At 36.9% G+C, this 18,828-nt stretch overlaps 5 protein-coding genes across 5 annotated transcripts; 1 reads left to right on the top strand and 4 right to left on the bottom strand.

The window, feature by feature from the left end:
- Positions 1-62: 62 nt before the first annotated feature.
- On the bottom strand, positions 63-2,288 carry LOC141840709 (uncharacterized protein At2g34160-like). Its single transcript, XM_074728769.1, has 5 exons — positions 2,108-2,288; positions 1,791-1,839; positions 551-613; positions 398-462; positions 63-325 (listed from the first exon to the last, which is right to left on the bottom strand). Exons 1-5 carry the CDS (start codon positions 2,225-2,227, stop codon positions 230-232), a joined length of 393 nt encoding a protein of 130 aa, XP_074584870.1. The 5' UTR covers positions 2,228-2,288; the 3' UTR covers positions 63-229.
- A 1,859-nt stretch (positions 2,289-4,147) lies between these two features.
- LOC141837416 (uncharacterized) lies at positions 4,148-5,846 on the bottom strand. Its single transcript, XM_074724822.1, has 4 exons — positions 5,621-5,846; positions 4,542-4,995; positions 4,285-4,387; positions 4,148-4,195 (listed from the first exon to the last, which is right to left on the bottom strand). The coding sequence occupies exons 1-4, from the start codon at positions 5,844-5,846 to the stop codon at positions 4,148-4,150; spliced, it is 831 nt and encodes a 276-aa protein (XP_074580923.1).
- A 4,214-nt stretch (positions 5,847-10,060) lies between these two features.
- On the bottom strand, positions 10,061-12,349 carry LOC141840724 (uncharacterized). The gene is made up of 8 exons (XM_074728787.1): positions 11,965-12,349; positions 11,737-11,874; positions 11,573-11,641; positions 11,266-11,337; positions 11,121-11,203; positions 10,902-11,033; positions 10,454-10,667; positions 10,061-10,369 (listed from the first exon to the last, which is right to left on the bottom strand). The coding sequence occupies exons 1-8, from the start codon at positions 12,343-12,345 to the stop codon at positions 10,325-10,327; spliced, it is 1,134 nt and encodes a 377-aa protein (XP_074584888.1). The 5' UTR covers positions 12,346-12,349; the 3' UTR covers positions 10,061-10,324.
- A 725-nt stretch (positions 12,350-13,074) lies between these two features.
- LOC141840791 (V-type proton ATPase subunit c''2) lies at positions 13,075-16,283 on the bottom strand. The gene is made up of 4 exons (XM_074728858.1): positions 16,079-16,283; positions 15,891-15,968; positions 13,583-13,753; positions 13,075-13,492 (listed from the first exon to the last, which is right to left on the bottom strand). Exons 1-4 carry the CDS (start codon positions 16,180-16,182, stop codon positions 13,321-13,323), a joined length of 525 nt encoding a protein of 174 aa, XP_074584959.1. The 5' UTR covers positions 16,183-16,283; the 3' UTR covers positions 13,075-13,320.
- A 259-nt stretch (positions 16,284-16,542) lies between these two features.
- Positions 16,543-18,196, top strand: LOC141840203 (GDP-fucose transporter 1-like). The gene is made up of 3 exons (XM_074728120.1): positions 16,543-16,609; positions 16,693-16,803; positions 16,988-18,196. The coding sequence occupies exon 3, from the start codon at positions 17,005-17,007 to the stop codon at positions 18,034-18,036; it is 1,032 nt and encodes a 343-aa protein (XP_074584221.1). The 5' UTR covers positions 16,543-16,609; positions 16,693-16,803; positions 16,988-17,004; the 3' UTR covers positions 18,037-18,196.
- The last annotated feature ends 632 nt before the right edge of the window (positions 18,197-18,828 follow it).

Here is an 18,828-nt window from a genome sequence, read left to right as displayed (position 1 = left end):
TATGTTGCAATCCCATTTATTCCAGCATCATATTTAAGCAAGTTCGCAATGAGTAAAATGGATGAAGGGATATTCATATTTAGTCATAATTGACAATTTTCCCATGCTGTTCCTGGACTCACAATCTTCGTAGAAAAAAAGAGTGTTGTTGATTCATAGAATGGCCAATTAAAAATAACCAAAATTAAAAAATGTCTACCAAGCCAAAAACAAAGGCGACGACTCTCTTTCAGTTCTGCTGATCGCCTTCTCTACCATCTCGCTCATTTGTTGCTGCAGCCATAAGCTCATCGAAGTTTGCTGTTTTCCCAAGTAAAATCTCGATCTGCATAGAAACAGCAAATGAGCGTATGAAGCATTGCTGTGAGGCATATTGTTGCTCAGTCGAAGCTTTTACCTTTGCCTTCTGCAACGGCCGCACCCTTGTCTCATCCTTCACTTCAACCAATGAAGTTGCAATCTCTGGAAAAAAAAATTTGTTGATGAAAGAGAATAATTCGGGTTGCATCTATTAGTGGAATATCAACAGGTTTGGTGTATGAAATCTTACTCTTCTCGACTGCAAGCCCATTGTTTTTGAGTATCTCTGTGATAGTTACTACAGTTGAAATGGCTGAAAGGTTGAATAACATCAAGATGAGAGACTGATCGTCCAGGAAAGAAGTTTAATAGAATTACTAAGCTGTGTTTAGGCCAAGCAGAAAATATTTATTTTTGCAGATAAGATCACAAATATAAAACTGATTAGTAAACCACAATGAATGTAATAAAGCATTGTTAATGAACTAGTGAAATTCTCTATTCTATGAAAAATATCAATCTGCTAGAGTATTGAAAGAAAAAGGCTACAGTAGTAGAAACAAATTGCACTTTGATATTAAAAATATTATATAACAGAAATAGTAGTTTGGCCCAGTGGTAAACAAACTAGATCCATCTGGAGTGCTTGGGAGAGATTTAACTTTATTGCTCTCACCCCAAACAAAAAATAGAACTATATCAAATGTGATATGGAGAATCTAGTGCAGTGACATTTCATGATCAAAACACCAAAACAACGCGCATCTTGACTTTTAAAAAAAATGAGGAAAAAGACACATATATATACTATAACCATGAGAAGATCTACTAATTGTTTTTCTAAATAAGGTAGAAATTTCCACAGAACATCAATGCCAAACATGTCTACAGAGAGAGTGGAAACTACAGAATCAAAGAGAATATGAGAAATCAAAAAAATATCTAATATAATATCTTCCCAATTATGCTGAAGCAAAGAACCAGGTGGCTCATGCATTTAAATGTCGAAACACATTAAGTAACTGGGCAATAATGAACCAATAATTTAGCAATTTTGCTTTATTGAAATTGTATATTCTTAGGTCTCGAGAGTTAAATACCAACAAACCAAAATGATCTAGGAAATATGGAAGTCACCAAGATACCATGAGAAAGAGAGAGCCTCAAACAATGCTTATTCATGTAGAAGATAATTAAACGATGCATTCCTGCCTATCTTTGGTTTTTTTTTTTTAACAATTGGAGATAGGTAGAATTTGAGCAGACATTGCAAATGGTGTGTCAATTCAACTAAGGTATGCACCTGTCAAATCCCAACAAGCCCCAAAAAATAAATTACCATAATTAAGTGTAGACCTTTGAAGTACAAGTACGATTCCAAAAGTTTTACTGTATTTATCACAAATTCCACACTCGATGTATCATTCAACAAAAGCATATTAATTGATCAAGGAAGGATGGTCATCGAACAATGCGCAAAGAAATGATACCCATTCCAAGTGCCGAGAGCTCCACTTCATCGTGCTGTTGCATGTATCTCTGCAAGAAAAAATTACAGCGGCATCGATAAATAAATGCAACCAATACCTTACACGACAAAATAGAATCATGATGAAAGCTAACAACAATAAAACGATAAAAGGCATACTGGACCCCAAAAGGGCCAATATGTTCCTCCTAAGCATCAAAATCGCCAAACCAGATAAACATACAACAAACTATCTCAAATCTAAGATAAAAGTCAAAGGAAATTGCTCCCATCATAGAATAAGAACATAAAATAAATCAAGAATGAGGCATTTGGCACCTTTGCGAGATTGACGTAAAAGAAAAGAGGCTTCTTCGTATTGGAGACCTGGATCCTATTCTTCTTGTGGATATCGGAATTGACGCTCAGATTGTTAACCTTTTCCGTGATCTCTTCCATCGACGCTGCTAGTAAGAGACAGAGGAAGACAGGAGAAGAAACCCTAATCCGCGCCCCCAAAAGCAATACACAGAACCAGGCGGAAGAACTGAAGCATGACACTTATTTATCTGACGGATTTAAAGGGGTAAATGGTAATTTCAAAAAGCATTCTAAAAATAGTAATTAAGATAAAAAATCTAATTTTTAATTTAAGTCAATCCAAAATTCATTCAACCATTCATATGTTATTTTCTACTGAAACAATGTTATCGAACAACAATTTTAAATAAAAAATTATTATTTTCTGGAAATAAGAATATATTTAAAAATAAACATTATTTCTTATGGAAAAATTCAATTGCATGAAAAAAGATTGTTTTTATGAATAAAAAATAAAATCAGGCGTGCTAATTAAAATTGAGAACAAAATGTAAAATGCCTAAATATTAATTGAAAACAAGTTAATTTTTAGATAGATTTCAAAGAAAAGTTTTTACTAGCAGAATTAATATATTGTTCATGAATGTTTTGTTTATTTACAGCTAAAAGATTGAGATTCAAATTTATCTTTATTTTTAAAAAATATTTCTTTACTTTAGGAGAGTATATTTATACTGAAATAGAATTGTGGAGTGACATTTTAGCATTAATTAATTCTTTTAGGGAAGAGAAATGGGAAACAAAAGAATATTATGAGAAAAACAAAAGAATATTTAGTTAACTAAAATGGAAAAAATGCCCGTAGTTTCTAAAATAAACATTATGAGAAATTGTTTATTTGCCGGAACCCAATCATGGTTCAGAATTGTTGATTCAAGATCTTCAATTCATGATTTAGAACTCTCGATTTGATAGTTTAAAATTGTCGATTTGATGGTTTTTGATAGGTTAACTCTTAACCTTAACTGTCTAAAAATGATTTACGATTCAGAGTCGACGATTCACGATTCAATTCATGATTTACCACAGTTCATCACAATTTTAAGATTATTAATATTTTAAAATTATAAATATATAAAATATATATATAAAGAAGGATTTATAAGTTGCTTACATATCCTTTACTAAAAGTATCACCATTAGTATTTCATTTATATTTCGAGTGCCAAAAGATAATCAAGTTTATTATTGATAAATTGAATATCGTGATCCTCATTCAAATTGACTATTTCTTTACCTTCTAAGATTGAGATGATGAACATTTTCCTTCCATCATAATTGAAGAATTGAAGTCGAAAATGATTAAGATTTCAAAATTAAGAGATAAAGAGTATAGAAAATGATGTGAAAATAATGAAATAAAGTTTTTATTTATATAAAATTTTAAAAATAACAGATATTAAATTATAATTATTGATAAAAAAATAATTAAATAATCTCAACTATTAAAAATAAAAAAACTCTCTCTCCCCAATGATTGAAATAATTTTTATTCCTTCCCTTTAGCATAAACAAACTTTAATTGCAAGAAATTATTTACTTTCTTATTTTTCTTCTAACTATTAAGAATAATCATATAGTAAAAAACTTATTAATTAGTTATTAAATAATTAATTAGCCTATAAAAATGTCAATAGTTGTAATCTAGTTGGTTAGGATACTTAGATTTATATTTTAGCCAACCGATAATCAATCCGCTTGATCAATTATGGTCCGGCCCGCTCGTGGGCAGGTTTATGCTTATCACGTGTGAAGTTAGCTAAAAGAAACTCATAGTTTGATTTTTTTACAAGAATGGGGACAAAAAATCGACTAAAACCTACAAAATAATTTTTAAATATTAATCAAACACAAACAATGCAGAAAGAACACACCTTCAAATTTGAATGATAACACATACAAATTAGATATAAAAAACATAACACAATAATCCTTAACCAAACAAAAACAGAATTAGAGCTGATGATTAATTAAAGAATAATCTAAACTCTTAAAATCTTAATCCATCTGCAGCACTCTGTCCCAGCTCAGCTTAAAGCCCAGTGCCTGCAGTAAATTAAATAAAATGAGTAAAATTTAATATCAAATGTAATCGAAATTAAAAGTTAAAAGGAAAAAATTAAAAATTCAGTGACTGATATAATATATATGATATTATTGTAATTACCATATTCTCTTGGTGCACTGCAGCGGAAGCATTCCACCCTGTTTGCAAAGTTGTGCTCATTGCAACCAGATCTGTAATCATTTTTAGCAAAATAATTAATCTACTTTTTTATTTAAAAATTGGTTTTTTTTCTTCTTGTTTTAAGTTGTGAGTAAAAAAATAAAGGTTCTTCTTAATTGCATGAAATAGTTAAGAAGAGAGGAAGCTCGAAGTCTGCATGCAGACCTGTGGCAGATCCAGTCGCCGGACTTCCACCCCGCGCGTCGGCCGCCTTGCCCCCGGGAGCGCTCTCTCGCGTCGTCGTCTAATCCCCCGCTGCCGGAGGAGTCGTCCTTGAACGCGCCGCACTTGAAGCAGGTGGCGCGGCTGGCGAAGTTGTGGGCGGCACAGGAGCAGTTCCAGTCGCCGGGGCGGACGTCGGCGCCGCTGCCAAACCCGTTGGAGGAGCCTCTCCCACGGCGGCCGAAGCTGGTATAGTCGGAGAGGGGGTCGCCGGCGCTCAGCCGCGGGTCGCCGCACCGCTGGCATGCGTCGCGGCGACTGAAGTTGAGGTGGTCGCAGGACCGGCACGTCCAGTCGCCGGGCTTCCTGTTAATCTTCTCCGTTCCTGAAACAAAAAATAAATAAATAAATAAACAACAACAAATTAATAAATCCAAAAGACAATGTGAATAAACGACTTTGATATGAAATGAAAAAGGCAAATGCAATATACTTGATAGTGATTTGAGAATGAAAAAGAAAAAGAAAAACAAGAGATGAAGAAGAGAATTAATTAATTAATGGATCGAAGGAATGAAAATGCAGATACCTGATCTGTTCCTATCTCTTCCCAATTGATCCATGATTGAAAAGGGAGAGATGCTCTCAGTGTACGTACGTACGTTGAAATTACAAGGATTTAATTAATTAATACAATTTGTATGAGGAGGAGAAGAAAGGAAGGATGTGAGAGTCTTTCAAAACCAAATCTAGATCTAATCGAATTCATAGGAAAGGAAGAGAGATTTGGGGGGAATCGATGGTCGTGAGGAGATCAGATCGAGCAACAAATGGACAAATTTTAATATATATTTAACTTTCTTCCTAAATATCCATTTTTTTATCCAATCATATCATTTTTCACATCAAATTCCAATCACACAATATTGCTATATATATATATATATATTTCATCCATAAAAAAAATTCCACCCAGAGATCTCGAAACCGTAACAGGGCCCCTGAACCCTAAAGTGGCTTTTAGTTTTCCTAATTAAATTAAAAGAGGGAAATGAACATAAAAGAAAGCAAGCTCTTTCAACCATCGCGGCCAGGCAACCGCCATGAGATGGCAATCAGACCACGAGCTCCAGGTAAAGTGGACCGCGGCGAGCTCGTAGCCAGGTAGCCACTGAGAGCTCGCAGCCAAGCGAGCGCTGCTAGCTCAGAGTCCGGCGGGCGCCATAAGTAGACCATAAGCTCACAGCTTGGTTGCCACCACGAGTAGATCGCAGCAAGCTTATGTTCAGACATCTGCTGCGACCACATCGTGATCTCCCGATCAAGTGGAATTCGCGAGCTTGCAGCTAGAGGCGTTATCAGGGAGCTCGCGGCCAGGCGTCGGAAACTCCAGATTCAGGCGCGCATGTCGCCTTAGAAGCTAAGATCACATGTTAGATAGCTTTTCCACCCCCGTCTCTTATTTGACCTTCTAAATTCTAAGTTTCCTTTGAAATATTCATTTCCATGGAATTGTCTAAATTGAAGAGGTTCTACCAAGGTTGAAACGGAAACAATGTAAATAAGAGATCTATGCGATTTTCAATCTCTTTACAGTCTGAGATTTTCTAGGGTTTCGTTATGTACAGGTTGTACCATGTACAAGGTTGGTGTTTGGCCAGATGCTACTTAATAACCACTCCAACAGAGGAAATTCCATTCAAACAATATTAACTTTTTTCCTTTGAAAGCCCAATCACGCACTATATATATCACGAAATCTAGCTATCCTGAGAGGTCTGGATAGCATGATATGATTAAAAGGTACAATTCTTGCATAGCTTTTCCAAAATAATAAATAAATAAATGCATACATGCAGCTGATCACAACAGTTGATATACATGATATAAAGAGTGCATCCGTCCTCAAATATAATTAAACTGGCGATGAATTTGGATGGCGGGGTGGTGACAGTACGTAGATCGCTGCAAATCCAATTTGTAAGAAGAAAAATCCAGCAACGAAAATTAGAGGTTTACCAGCTGGAAGGAGATCAAGAATAATCCGAAGCAGACAGGAAAAGACCAAGGAGATCACAGCCACCTCAATCGACCTTCGTCGTCTTTGGTGATAGCGAGGAGTACGGTGCCAGAGGAGGCTGAGACCGGAGGCAGCGACAGCCAAGAAAAGGGAGGCGACGAGGGGACTATAACGAAGAGGGTCTGAATGGAGCCGCTCCTGCGTCGGGATTAAGGCGTAGACGCCGACGCATATGGTTGCGGGTACCGCCAGGTTTTCCATTGACGGCAAGGCGTTTGAGGCGGTACTGCCGTCGGACTCGATGCCCTCCGGAGGCAGAGGTACTGGTTGTGGAGCTGCAGCATCTTCGGTTTGAGACGGTGGTGCGGAAGGGCCATAGAAGATAGACAATTCTATTGACGGCAAAGCATTTTGTGGGTTATGGGTTATTGCATCACCGCCGCCGGACTCGATGTCGTCCTGAGGTCGAGCTGGTTGTGGAGCTTCCACAGCAGCGGTTTGAGGCGGCGGTGTGGTTAGACCATGGCAGGAAGGGCGGAGAGAGTCGAGGAAGGGTGCAAACATTGTTGTAATCGAGTGCGGAGCGAAGTAAGGCATGGCGCTAATTAAGGGGCTCTCGCATACGATATAAACGGGCCGGGTTTTGTTTGGGTGGGAATCGGCGGATGATCAGTGTGAAATTTTTTTTTCTCAATGCTGCGTTACTTCTCAGAAGCTTCGCCTTACACTCTGTTTGGATCGGGTCGGTTCAGGGAAGGAAGGGGAAGGGAGGGGAAGGGAAGGGAAGGGAGGAGAAGAAAAGTAACCTTGTTTGGGATTAAAAGGAAAGAATTTAAAAGTGAGTATCCAGTGGTCAAGTGTCGACGAAGCTGGATAAAAGTGATCAGACTCGTTGGACTCCTTCAAGATGTCCCATAAAATTCGTTCTTTATTTATTCTACTCTTAAATTACTTATTTTATATTAATGAAAAATAGAAAATTCCTAATATAAAATTTCATAATTCTATTTTATTTATTTATAATATAATATAATATAATATTAATATTTATTAATTCATATTATATTCATTGCCGATAATTCACATCAACTATGCATTAAGATAAATCTATCTATTAATTGACTTGACATTTAAATATTTACAAAATTAAAAAGGCGTCGTGTGCCCCGGGGTGCTTCCCGCGTTGTTAAGGAAATAAAGGGTGAGTCAGCGAGATGTTGTTATATCATTGAAAATTTTGAAGGATCCTTCTGTGATCAAAGTTGTCAAAATCGCGAGTCAACTCGGCGAGTTTACGAGTTTACGAACTATTATTTCAATTCCGTGTTGAATCAGCTTAAAATCGGGCCCCCCTTATAAACTCGTAAACTCGCGAGTCAACTCGGTAAACTCGCGAGTCAACTCGGTAAACTCGCGAGTCAACTTGGTCAAACTCGATAAACAAAGGAAATCTTTGTTTGATGTTTTCTTTTATCAAATTTGGACAATGGAAGCTTATTTGGTGTATCTATTGGACTATTTTTGTATGAAATTTTAAATTTGTCATTTTGTAACTTGATGTTGAAACATAAATTTTGAAAATTTCATATCTTTTCATGTTAAATTTTCATGTTTAGTCTTTTTTTATATGTGAAAGCATGTTGTTGATAACTATGTTTATGTTTTTTTATTAGATATGTGAAATAGTGATTGTTCTTATGAAGTTATGATCAAATATATATTATTTGACATTTTATAACTCTTTTTTGGATTATCTGTAAACTCGTACGAGTTTACGATACGAATTTACAATACGAGTTTGTGCACCCCTAACCGAGTCAACACTGGAATCGCGAGTTTGACAACCTTGTCTGTGATTCTTAAAAATATTAGGACTTTTTTTTAAATATAAAAGTGCACCTTTATAACCCATCCACTAATTATTTTGTCCTCACGTGCTTTTTCATCCAAACCCTAACTCCCTTCCCTCGCTCCGTCACGCCTTCGTCGTCCACTCCACCACCACCACGGCACCACGGCACCACGGCGTCGCCATCGCTGCTACCAGCGCAAGCCAACACTGTGCTGTTGTCGTTGCCCCTTGGCGTTGTTGCGACGTCGCTGTCGTGTTGGTGTGGGTCCGTGCCGGCTCCACCTCGTTCATCTCTCTCCATCTATTATGCCTTCGTCCGAATGGAGATGGTTGACGATGCAAAGGACTGGAACACGTGTCCTACCTACTTTTGTTTGGGAATCTCGATCGGGGGTATTTCACCTCACACGTCAAATACGCCATTGGAGGAGATATTTGACGTGAGATTGAAAATCATCTAACAAAAAATTTTACATTTTTAATTATTTTATTATAAAAAAATAATATAATAATTATAATTAAATAAAAATAAGATATTTAATTATAATATTTCACATTAAATATTTGATAGGTGAAACTCATAAATATTTAGTTTGTGATATATTTTATTATAAAAATTAGAATATTTAAATAAAAAAATATTTGATTGATGATGTAGATGTAGAAATTATAAATATTTAAAAGAAATATTTACTAGCATTATGAATGTCCTAACAGAAAAAGTATAATAATTTATCTAAACAATAAAAAAATCTAAAAAAACTTACTTTTTTTTAACAGAAGAAGTATAATAATTTATCTAAAAAATAAAAAAAATCTAAAAAACTTTCTTTTTTAACCCAAAAAAAAGTATAATAATTTATCTAAAAAATAAAAAAATTACTTTTTTTTACATAAAAGTATAATAATTTATCTTAAAAAAATATCTAAAAATAAAAAATTTTAAAAAAACTTACTTTTTTAACCGAAAAAGTATAATAATTTATCTATAAAAAATTCTTTAAAAACTTATCTTAAAAATAAAAATAAAAATAAAAATAAAAATTGAAGAATTCATTTGAATAAATTCATTAAAGAATCATATCATTCCTCCCCCCTTTAAAATAATCTTACCCTCAAAGTTGATTAATAATAAACTATGAAAATCTTTCTTGAAGTATAATAATTTATCTTAAAAAATTATCTAAAAAATAAAAAAAATCTAAAAAAACTTACTTGTTTTAACTGAAAAAGTGTTATATAAACTCTAAACTCTAAACTCTACTTGTTTATACATGATGTGCGTTATATTATGTTGAATACAGGTTGTTCATATTTACTTAATCAATGTGGCTCTTCATAAATTATTTAATCGCAATTTATATTAACTAATTAACAGCTTCCTAATTGTGTTTGAATTCTTATTAGCATAATATTAAATTTGTTTGTTTATAAACATTTTTTTTACAACTCTAGCTTCCTAATTGTGTTTGAATTCTTATTAGCATAATATTACAGCTCATTTAGTTGCATATTTGTATTTAAGTTTTTAGTTAAAATTTCAAACACAACTAAATTTTCTACTTCTCCCAATTTCCTTCTGAATAAACAAGAGATCATATTTCAAACAGACACAGATTAAAAATATTATTTTTGTTTACAAAGAGAGAATTTTCTTTGATCTTGTCTTCATTTCTAATAAAAAGGATATTTCGACACAACAAAAAACAGAAACAAACCTAATGTCACGAAACAAATCTGCAACTATATGTATACACAGCTTAAGGAATTGAATCTCTTAAGTCTTCCAAATATCATTTCAAAAACAAGAACTTGATCAAATGATGATGAGCAAAGAGTGAAAAAGAGGACTCCTGGTTCATACCAGTGAAGAGAGCATAACCTTTGGAAGTCTCTCTGCAGCAATCTCAACTTCTATTCCAGTGAAAAGTCATTCAGCCATATCAGCACCTCATTCCTCTTCCGTCCCAGAAAATAGAATAAAAAGATAATACTCATTAGGAGCTTTAAATAGGACATTCAGCATAGCAAGAGAAACCATACCATAACAAAGCTGTATGTGCTACCAGGATCATTATAACGAGCAAGCAAACACCCGTGTTGAGCACTCAGGCCGTCTTTAAGTAATGCAGACCGTAGTTCTTTCTCTTTAGCAAGCACAATCTCCTCTGTTGGTTTTCCGCCAAACTTTGTCACTGCAGCAATCCCACCTTCCACCTTTTTCAAGTTAACAGCTTCAGCAGTAGGAGATGGTAACCTGAACAAATGAAGTTTCTTATAAGCTAAGGACTTAATTCAAATTACATTAAGCGATGAAGGCAATGGATGAATCAGCAGCAATATTGATCTTATGAGAACATTCAGACTTCTTAATCTTCAAAAACTTAAATCTTCTTTTTACTCCACTCTGATAACTACTTTTCGATGAACAGCATATATATAGAAACTAGTTATAAATGGTGATGTACTGAAGTGGCATTACCAAACTTACCTGTCCAAATCTTTGTCCATTGGCAAAACAATCTGAATTGAAACTTTTGATAATTTGTCATCGATAGCCTGAGTAAACACAGGGGTAGTCATAGGGATCTTTTCAACTGATGAATTCTTGCCAAAGATATACCTATGGATCGCATAGTAAGGATACAAAGAATTAGAAACAAAATCAACAAACTGATAATTCTAGTTGAATTAAATGTTTCACACTAACCCAGCTACATCATTAAAGCCAGATGAGCCAGATAACTTGTCTCCTTTAGTTTCAACCACCACAAAGGGTGCATACTTCCTTATCTGTCAGAAAGGAGAAAGATTAGCACATCGAATGAATTGTACCAATAACAATAGAACTGTACCTCATAATTTGCAGTTCTCTTCAGTACCAAGTATTCAGGAGTGTCCAAGTCTGGAGTTTTGTAAATTCGCAGCTACAGAGAATGACAATCTTTGGTTGAGGGTTAGATAATTGTAATGCATCTACATTAACAAATTGGCATATCACAAATAGTCACAAATCTGACGAAAAAATTAATTCTATCATTAAAAGTTTTAACCACTGGACTTAACCAGACAGAATATATAACCAAAATTTTCAGTGACAATTTTTTTTTGGTTACTAAAACACTCCTTTTTTTTTTGTAGTGATTATAAATGAAGATATACCTGTTTCAGAAAGTCCACTAAACCTTCAAAAGAGAAATACTCGTTGTTTTCTATCGAGTCCCAAAGATCCTGAAATTAAAAAGACAAACACTTTCCAATTAGCATAAAGACCAAGAACTCAAAAGTCTTCAGTAAGGAAATTGATCAAGCAGAAAGAAGCTGACCACATGGCTGCAGAACTTTTGAGTGAGAGGATTGACGCCCATGATGGATATTCCTGTAAAGACCAGCTCTGGTTTCCATGGAAGAAGAATAAACTTCATCACCATAGTCCATCTTGTAGTGATTTCGCAGGGTCCCGTCTATGAGAATGGCGGGAATTCAAGTTAGCATTAAATTTAGAATTCGAAAAGAAGAAGAAAAAAAAATCAAATCTTTCGTGTTAGAATTACCTGCCTTACGAAGTGGAGATAGAAATTAGGGCGGAAGAGGAGCTTGAGGAGGCGGATGTTGAAGAGGTACCCGTCGATGGTGTCGTGCTTCGTGATGGGATCACGGAACACGACGCGGTCGTCGTACATGGTCCGGTCGATCCCTTGCTCGTCGAAGAGGTGGGGGAGGTCGTCGTAGAGGAATTCCACCAGCGCCTTCGCGTCGGCGCCAGCGGTGGCCGGTTCCACCGAGCCGCTAGCCGCGGCGCATCTTCTCCCTGAGAGAAGTGGTCGAAAGAGGACGGAGACGGATCTGGTGGGTTTTCGAGCGGAGGCGGACGGGAGCCGGAGGCCGGCGGGGACCGGACGGAGGAGATGGTCGGAGAAAGCTGCGGCCATCATTTCCCTCCTCTCCTCTCCTCGTTTTTGGTTGGTCCACTCGGAGTACTTTATCCAAGTAATCGAAGGGGTATAATTGTAATTCTAACGTTCTCCCATGCAGTACCAATTGGTTCCATACGGTGCTATTTATACACAGTGATATCGACAGAATTGATATTATGCGCGCCGCTCCTGTGCACACCAGGTTGATCATCGTCCATCACGCGTGATCGTGCAAATCCGGCGTCCAAAAATAAGAATGCCAGTGCTTCTCTGCGCCTGACCCGCCGCTGTTCCAGCCACTGCCACCTCGCCGTCCGATCACCGTCGGCCGTCGGACTGAGCTAGGTCGATGCGCCACTCGCCTGCGCGCCGAGCTGGCTGGTCCTTCCTCGACCGGTCTCCGGCCGCGATTTGGCCGGAAATCCGATTGTGATTTGGCCCACAGTGGCCTGTGCGCTGGTTCAGACGGTTTCCGACCGAATTCGGCCACAATGGCGCATAATGCCGGAATCCGATTTCGGTCGGCCGCGCCGGCGAGTGGCACGATCGACCGAGGTCGGTCCGGTGGCCGGCGGTGACCGGACAGGCGAAACACAGCGGCGGGAATAGCTGGATATCGGAGGTGTCGCGTATATATATGAGGAATCACGTAAATACCCGTCGCGCACAATAATCATTTCTCGTGATATCGATGAATAGCCCATCCATAACTCAACAAGTCTGCTCCAAAATTCACAGCACATCGAATAAATTACAAAAATTCGTATATTATTTGAGTTCATGAAGAGTTCTTACGGTAGATTCTTACACACCAGTGGTAGAGTCTACCCGTAGTCGAGTCAAGCCATGAACATAATTATTTGGCTTCAAAGATAAGAGGAAAAAGAAAAGCTCAGAGTCGAGACGCCACTGCACAAAATGCAGAATCTCCAATTAAACTGGCAGCAACTACAATAACAGATACAACCACAAGCTCCATGGTGAAGGAATAGCTCATGCTGTCTTAGCTGGCCATGTCGCTTGGGCCGACATGATTATACCAACGATCACGCCAAATAAACCGAGCGCGCTTCCAAATATTTCGATCACCAGAATCTTTACGAAAAGCGTGGAGTTCTGAGCATCAGATAAAGCACAGCTGCTCCCGATAATTCCTACGCAGAGCCTGTGCAAAGATGGTGAATCTGTCAACAAGCTGTGACCTACTTGAACTTAAATTGTAAGGCAGATGGATGTGGATGAAGGTCTGACATACCCGCACATGAGATTAGCGAAACCCACAATAATCCCAGAGGCAAATATAGCATATCCAGCTCGAAGAGATTCAGGATCATATATTTGTGATGTAGGAACACTTTCCAGTTTGGTTTGCAAAATGATTGCAACAATGACACCGTATATAGCGACAGCTTCGCAGAAGATAACACTGAAGACAATTTATAATCACTTTAGGCATCACAAATGCTAGGATTGGATAATAACAATTATAAGTATTGTTTCCGAGAAGTTAACTAACATACTCTAACTGGTGGCAAAAGGATTAGTACATAAAGACATGCAGAAAAAGTCAAAATAGAGTGTGCTTGCCAAAATTACACAAAATCTTGCTTTTTATTTATAGGTGTCAAAATCAAATTTTGCAAGTTCTTTTATATCAGTGATAAGATAGAATTTAAGCGTTGGAAGTGTGAAAATAAAGGAAGATATAACTGAAATATTACTAGTGATTAAGCCTTTTATAGAGTTGAGTTATGAGATAGATTCATGTAGCCCAACTACCTAGTGTGGTAAGAGGAATGTGTGACAAGGGAATAGGTGATCAATTTACAAGGCTTAGAAAATTGAAAAACCGTAGTTGTCAAATTTAAACTACTTATATGATCAATTGAACTTTTGTGTCAGGAAATCCTTAGGTATGTGTCTAGGTAGAGGATTGAATCTTAGAGCCCAATTACTTGGATGAAACTTATGGGGAAGAGGATGGAAAGGATCATACAGCTGATGAGTCCTGTATGTAATTTTGTGATCCTCTCCCTTGTATCTTCCATCCAAGGAATCAAAACCCCTATGCAGCTGAATCAGCATCGTCATTGTTTGTCCATTCAATCTTCTTACTTTGTTTTTCATTTGAATTTAAAATATAAATGTTATATTGTTATATTTGTGAAAATTGCTACTATATTTCTAGCGAGCATCACTTGTATAATTATGGAACTCATAACTTGTAGATCTGTTTGTCATACTTATTAGTATCAATGTCTCATCTTGATTTTTATTTTCCCAGAAACATTCCTAGATTTTATTTAGTTCACGATTCACCCTGTGATTGGATTCTATTTCCATTTGATATGAGCATACAAACCTTTATTTTACATTTTTACACATTCAAGTTCATTTGAATGACATCATATGGTACAAAAGGATCAAAACTGTCCACCCCTGTACTTCCCTCTGTAAGTCACTATCTATTGTTTTGGAAGAAGTCTTTTCTAATGCATTTAAAACTTGGAATTTGGTAAAATTAGAATCCAGATTCCTACACAAAAAAAAAGGGCCCCAAAAGAAAAAGATAATTGATCACACCTTAATAACTAAACATGATCATTTTCTACAATTACACTTCTCATAAAATCAATTCTATATGTAGCATTAGTACATGTTTTTGTCAAAAATCTCTAAGTTGGTTCCAGAAAGCATTGCAATTTGCAGAGGAAAATTTTGGATTAGGTTTTAGGTACCACTAGCTTACACAGAGTTTCACCTTGTGGGTTTGAATTTTAAGTGACTTTCTGTGAATGTGTAGAGTTTGAATCCATATAACAACATTGTTGGGATGGATGAGTTTAACCTTGTCACTCCCACCTCGAACAAGGTTAGTCTCACATCTAATGTGATTTGGGGTCATCTCATTGTTAAAACCAAAAAATTCCACCAATTTCTTAATGTTCTAATACATGATTATTGGCATTCCTCTAAGAGGGGATTATCCTTATGATTAGACCAACAAAACCTAGCTATATATGAACACCAATATCTCACCAGGTCAGTTGCCATCATCCTAGAAATCTGATTTCAATTCCCACATATTATTCCAGTTACTTACAACAAGTAAACTGCTTGGACTGTTTAGACACTAAATCTAGGAGCCCAAGGAAAATGAACGACATAATAAAATGAAGGTAAGGATTCTTGAACCATAAATAATTGCAGTAAATAGATAAGAAATACTTCTAAAGTTAAGAAGATCGCATTCAATCATAACTTCAACAGGAGGATAAGCCTATGAAAGGGCAAAATAAAAAGAATCAAGTATGATAAGTACATGTAAAAACAGCAAGGAGTTGACCACAATACGTACACAGATCTACATTCAGTGAAACAAGATCTTATTATTCTATCGAAGCTTTAGCAGAATCAAAGAAAATGGAATGCTATAGTTCCAACATATGCATATAGTGATGAATAACGCGTCCTAGGACCTTTTATCCCAAAAGGCCGAAACTTCTAATAGAAATAGTAAATATGGATCATAAACGAAGTAAGAACACAAATTTAACACGCACCTGATAAGATTTTTCGAGGTGATTCTGGGGGCCTTGATCGCTGCGCCGATCAAACTGCTCCCGGTAATATAAATCCCCCTGGAGGAATCAAGAGTCAACAAAAGAAAATTTATCAGACAGATCTAGTAAAAACTAAACGAAAATTTGAAAAATTAGCAGGAAAACCAAAAGGAATTCGATCGTCGAACCAGGCAGCACCGAGGACGGAAACGCCGATGGAGATGGCGATGCCGATGGAGGCGAAGGTGTAGGGAGAGATCTGCGTCAGCGCCCGCGACCACGAGCTCGTCATTGCAGCGACCCCTTCCGAGGAGAATTGTTGGAGGAGGGTTCGTCGAGGGCGAGGGCGAGAAGACGACGACGATGGATTTGGGAAAGCACGACTAGCCGCAAGGGAAACAAGGGCCGTTTTGCAAGTATTTCTGTCAAGAGATTGTCCAAATTGCCCTATAATTTAGAATTATTTCAGAAAAACAGCCTTCGAAGATTGCCATTGTTTAGAAGGAAGTTTGGAACTCTACCTGATCCACATATCATACAAAATATAATTTCAAAAATTAATTAAAATTTAGGGATACCCTTGGAATCTAGTGAGGAACTAAAATGTAAATTTCCCGAAACAATATATATGCTGTTTCCTTTTTCGTTCTTCGCCTCACGCAGATTACTTCTGACTTGTGTCTGAGGTTTGGAATAATCTGCATCTTCTTCCTGATTAGGTCTGCGATTCGCTGTATCAAATCGCTTTTCTCTCGGTTATGATCTTTGATCGTTTCATTCTGATGTGTTTTCTCACTTGTAGACCAGCATTTCCCCCAAATTTTGTGGCGGCGACGAAGACGGAGACATCAAAACTCCCCGGAATCATACCCTGCTCCCTCGGAAGTTGATCTCTTCTTCTGGCGATAGGGAGGTAAGATAAATATTGATTTATTACGGTTTTCTTCTCAGGATCTAAGTCTAAGATGCTAAAACCCTTGTTTTATATTTCTGATCTTTACTTTGGATCTAACTTGTGCCTAAAATGAAAAAGATTTGGTTGGCTCCAGTAGGTAGAAATATTATACCTGAAACAAGATTGGCTTTGGTTCTTACAGAAGCGGAGAACATAATCATGGACCTCACCAAACTTGACTCCAAACAATATTATGCTACGAGTAGCCTTGTTGTAGGCTATGCTCTCTGTTCTAGTTTGCTTGCTGTCATCAATAAGTTTGCCATTACAATGTTCAATTATCCTGGCCTGTTGACGGCATTGCAGTACTTGACCTCGGTTCTTGGTGTTTGGGTTCTGGGGAAGCTGGGTTTTCTCTACCATGATTCATTTAACTTGGAGACAGCCAAGAAGTTTTTGCCTGCAGCAACTGTCTTTTACCTTGCCATTTTCACCAATACTAATCTCCTGAGGCATGCGAATGTCGATACTTTCATTGTGTTCCGGTCCCTGACTCCCCTTCTTGTTGCCATTGCTGATACCACCTTCAGAAAACAGCCGCTCCCTTCGAAGTTCACATTCTTCTCTCTTGTGGTTATTCTCGGGGGTGCAGTTGGCTATGTCATGACTGATTCAGCATTCAATCTCACTGCATACTCTTGGGCCCTTGCTTATTTGGCAACTATCACAACTGAGATGGTTTACATCAAGCACATGGTCACAAACCTAGGATTGAATACATGGGGTTTTGTCTTCTACAACAATCTTCTGTCCTTAATGATGGCACCGATCTTTTGGATTGTTTCTGGAGAATACGCAGATGTTTTCACGGCCTATGGATCACATTCAGGGAATTGGTTTGATTTTGTTGCTTTTGTGGCAGTTGCTTTATCTTGTGTTTTTGGATTGTTGATCAGTTTCTTTGGGTTTGCGGCAAGGAAAGCAATATCTGCCACTGCATTTACAGTTACAGGTGTTGTCAACAAATTTCTTACTGTTGCAATCAATGTATTGATATGGGATAAGCATGCAAGCCCACTTGGTTTAGTTTGCTTGCTTTTAACACTTGTGGGGGGAATTCTTTATCAACAATCAGTTACTGGTAAAGGACCAAATCAGCATGGATCTTCAATTTCTAAGCAAGCAAGTGTAGCTGGTAAGGTTGACTCTGGAGATGAAAACGAACAGTCAGGTCTCTCAGGCAAGAATTAAGCTGTATGATCTCTATGTAGTAGAGTTTCCTTCTTGTCTCATAGGTAAACTTGTGCTACAGTGCTACTTTTCCTATATGGTATAAACTTTTGATCATTCATTGTATTAGAATTTCATGGCAAGATTTGATTTACAGGTTCGTACTAATTGATTTTCCTGTTGACTGTTTAGGTTAATTGTTTTTCCATCAGCAATGCCATTCTACGTTTTTGGAAGAACTTTTTCTAATTTTCAAAGAGAAGTATCTCTCTGAAATTAGCATTAAGTGCTTGATATCTATTATAAATTTTCTCTGTATTACATTTTGGCATGCGTCCATTGGTTGAGTTCTTGATTACCCAACAAAAGTTAATTAGGATTGACAGCATAAACGAGAAATGTTTAAGTGTAACGTTTAGGTTTTTATCTTGTATCAATCTGTTAATTTTTGTTTATGCCATATGATGCGAATTCACTTGAGTGGAATTGCAAGGCCGATGATGTAATCTTTAATAAACTATTGTGATTAAGAAAATATGAAAGTCTCACCTCTAATAGTATACGGATACGGGATATCGACAACTCTTCTAAAAATTCTCTTTTTTATATAAGCTTCATATCTCCCATAAACCCCTATTCATTTTATAAGTCAACTCTATTACACTCCAAAATGCTCTCACGTTATAAAACTTCAGACTTTTTTTCCATATCCAAAATTCCACCAAAATCTTGCTAAAATTTAAAATTAAATAAAGTCAAAAGAGTTTTTTTTTCCTTCAAATTTTGAAAAGGGTGTTTCATTTTGATGCTCCA

This window comes from Curcuma longa, chromosome 11 (assembly GCF_044706935.1).
Source record: "Curcuma longa cultivar G26 ecotype Majalengka, Jawa Barat chromosome 11, ITB_CL_G26_1.1, whole genome shotgun sequence".
In the NCBI taxonomy this organism is placed as follows: Eukaryota; Viridiplantae; Streptophyta; class Magnoliopsida; order Zingiberales; family Zingiberaceae; genus Curcuma; species Curcuma longa.
Note: the sequence above shows the minus strand (reverse complement) of the source record. Positions and strands in the feature narration are given on the sequence as shown.

Excerpts from the sequence above, each read along its gene's own strand:
- LOC141840709 (XM_074728769.1), bottom strand. The coding sequence starts at position 2,227 with ATGGAAGAGATCACGGAAAAGGTTAACAATCTGAGCGTCAATTCCGAT. Across the intron at positions 1,840-2,107 it reads TTTACGTCAATCTCGCAAAG|AGATACATGCAACAGCACGA; the intron begins GTGCCAAATGCC and ends TTTTTCTTGCAG. Across the intron at positions 614-1,790 it reads GCTCTCGGCACTTGGAATGG|CCATTTCAACTGTAGTAACT; the intron begins GTATCATTTCTT and ends TCAACCTTTCAG.
- LOC141837416 (XM_074724822.1), bottom strand. The coding sequence starts at position 5,846 with ATGTGGTCGCAGCAGATGTCTGAACATAAGCTTGCTGCGATCTACTCG. Across the intron at positions 4,388-4,541 it reads GGCGACTGGATCTGCCACAG|ATCTGGTTGCAATGAGCACA; the intron begins GTCTGCATGCAG and ends AAATGATTACAG. Across the intron at positions 4,196-4,284 it reads ATATCATATATATTATATCA|GCACTGGGCTTTAAGCTGAG; the intron begins GTCACTGAATTT and ends AATTTACTGCAG.
- LOC141840724 (XM_074728787.1), bottom strand. The coding sequence starts at position 12,345 with ATGATGGCCGCAGCTTTCTCCGACCATCTCCTCCGTCCGGTCCCCGCC. Across the intron at positions 11,875-11,964 it reads ATCTCCACTTCGTAAGGCAG|ACGGGACCCTGCGAAATCAC; the intron begins GTAATTCTAACA and ends CCATTCTCATAG. Across the intron at positions 11,204-11,265 it reads AGAGAACTGCAAATTATGAG|ATAAGGAAGTATGCACCCTT; the intron begins GTACAGTTCTAT and ends CCTTTCTGACAG.
- LOC141840791 (XM_074728858.1), bottom strand. The coding sequence starts at position 16,182 with ATGACGAGCTCGTGGTCGCGGGCGCTGACGCAGATCTCTCCCTACACC. Across the intron at positions 15,969-16,078 it reads TCCGTCCTCGGTGCTGCCTG|GGGGATTTATATTACCGGGA; the intron begins GTTCGACGATCG and ends TGATTCCTCCAG. Across the intron at positions 13,754-15,890 it reads ACCTCGAAAAATCTTATCAG|TGTTATCTTCTGCGAAGCTG; the intron begins GTGCGTGTTAAA and ends AATTGTCTTCAG.
- LOC141840203 (XM_074728120.1), top strand. The coding sequence starts at position 17,005 with ATGGACCTCACCAAACTTGACTCCAAACAATATTATGCTACGAGTAGC.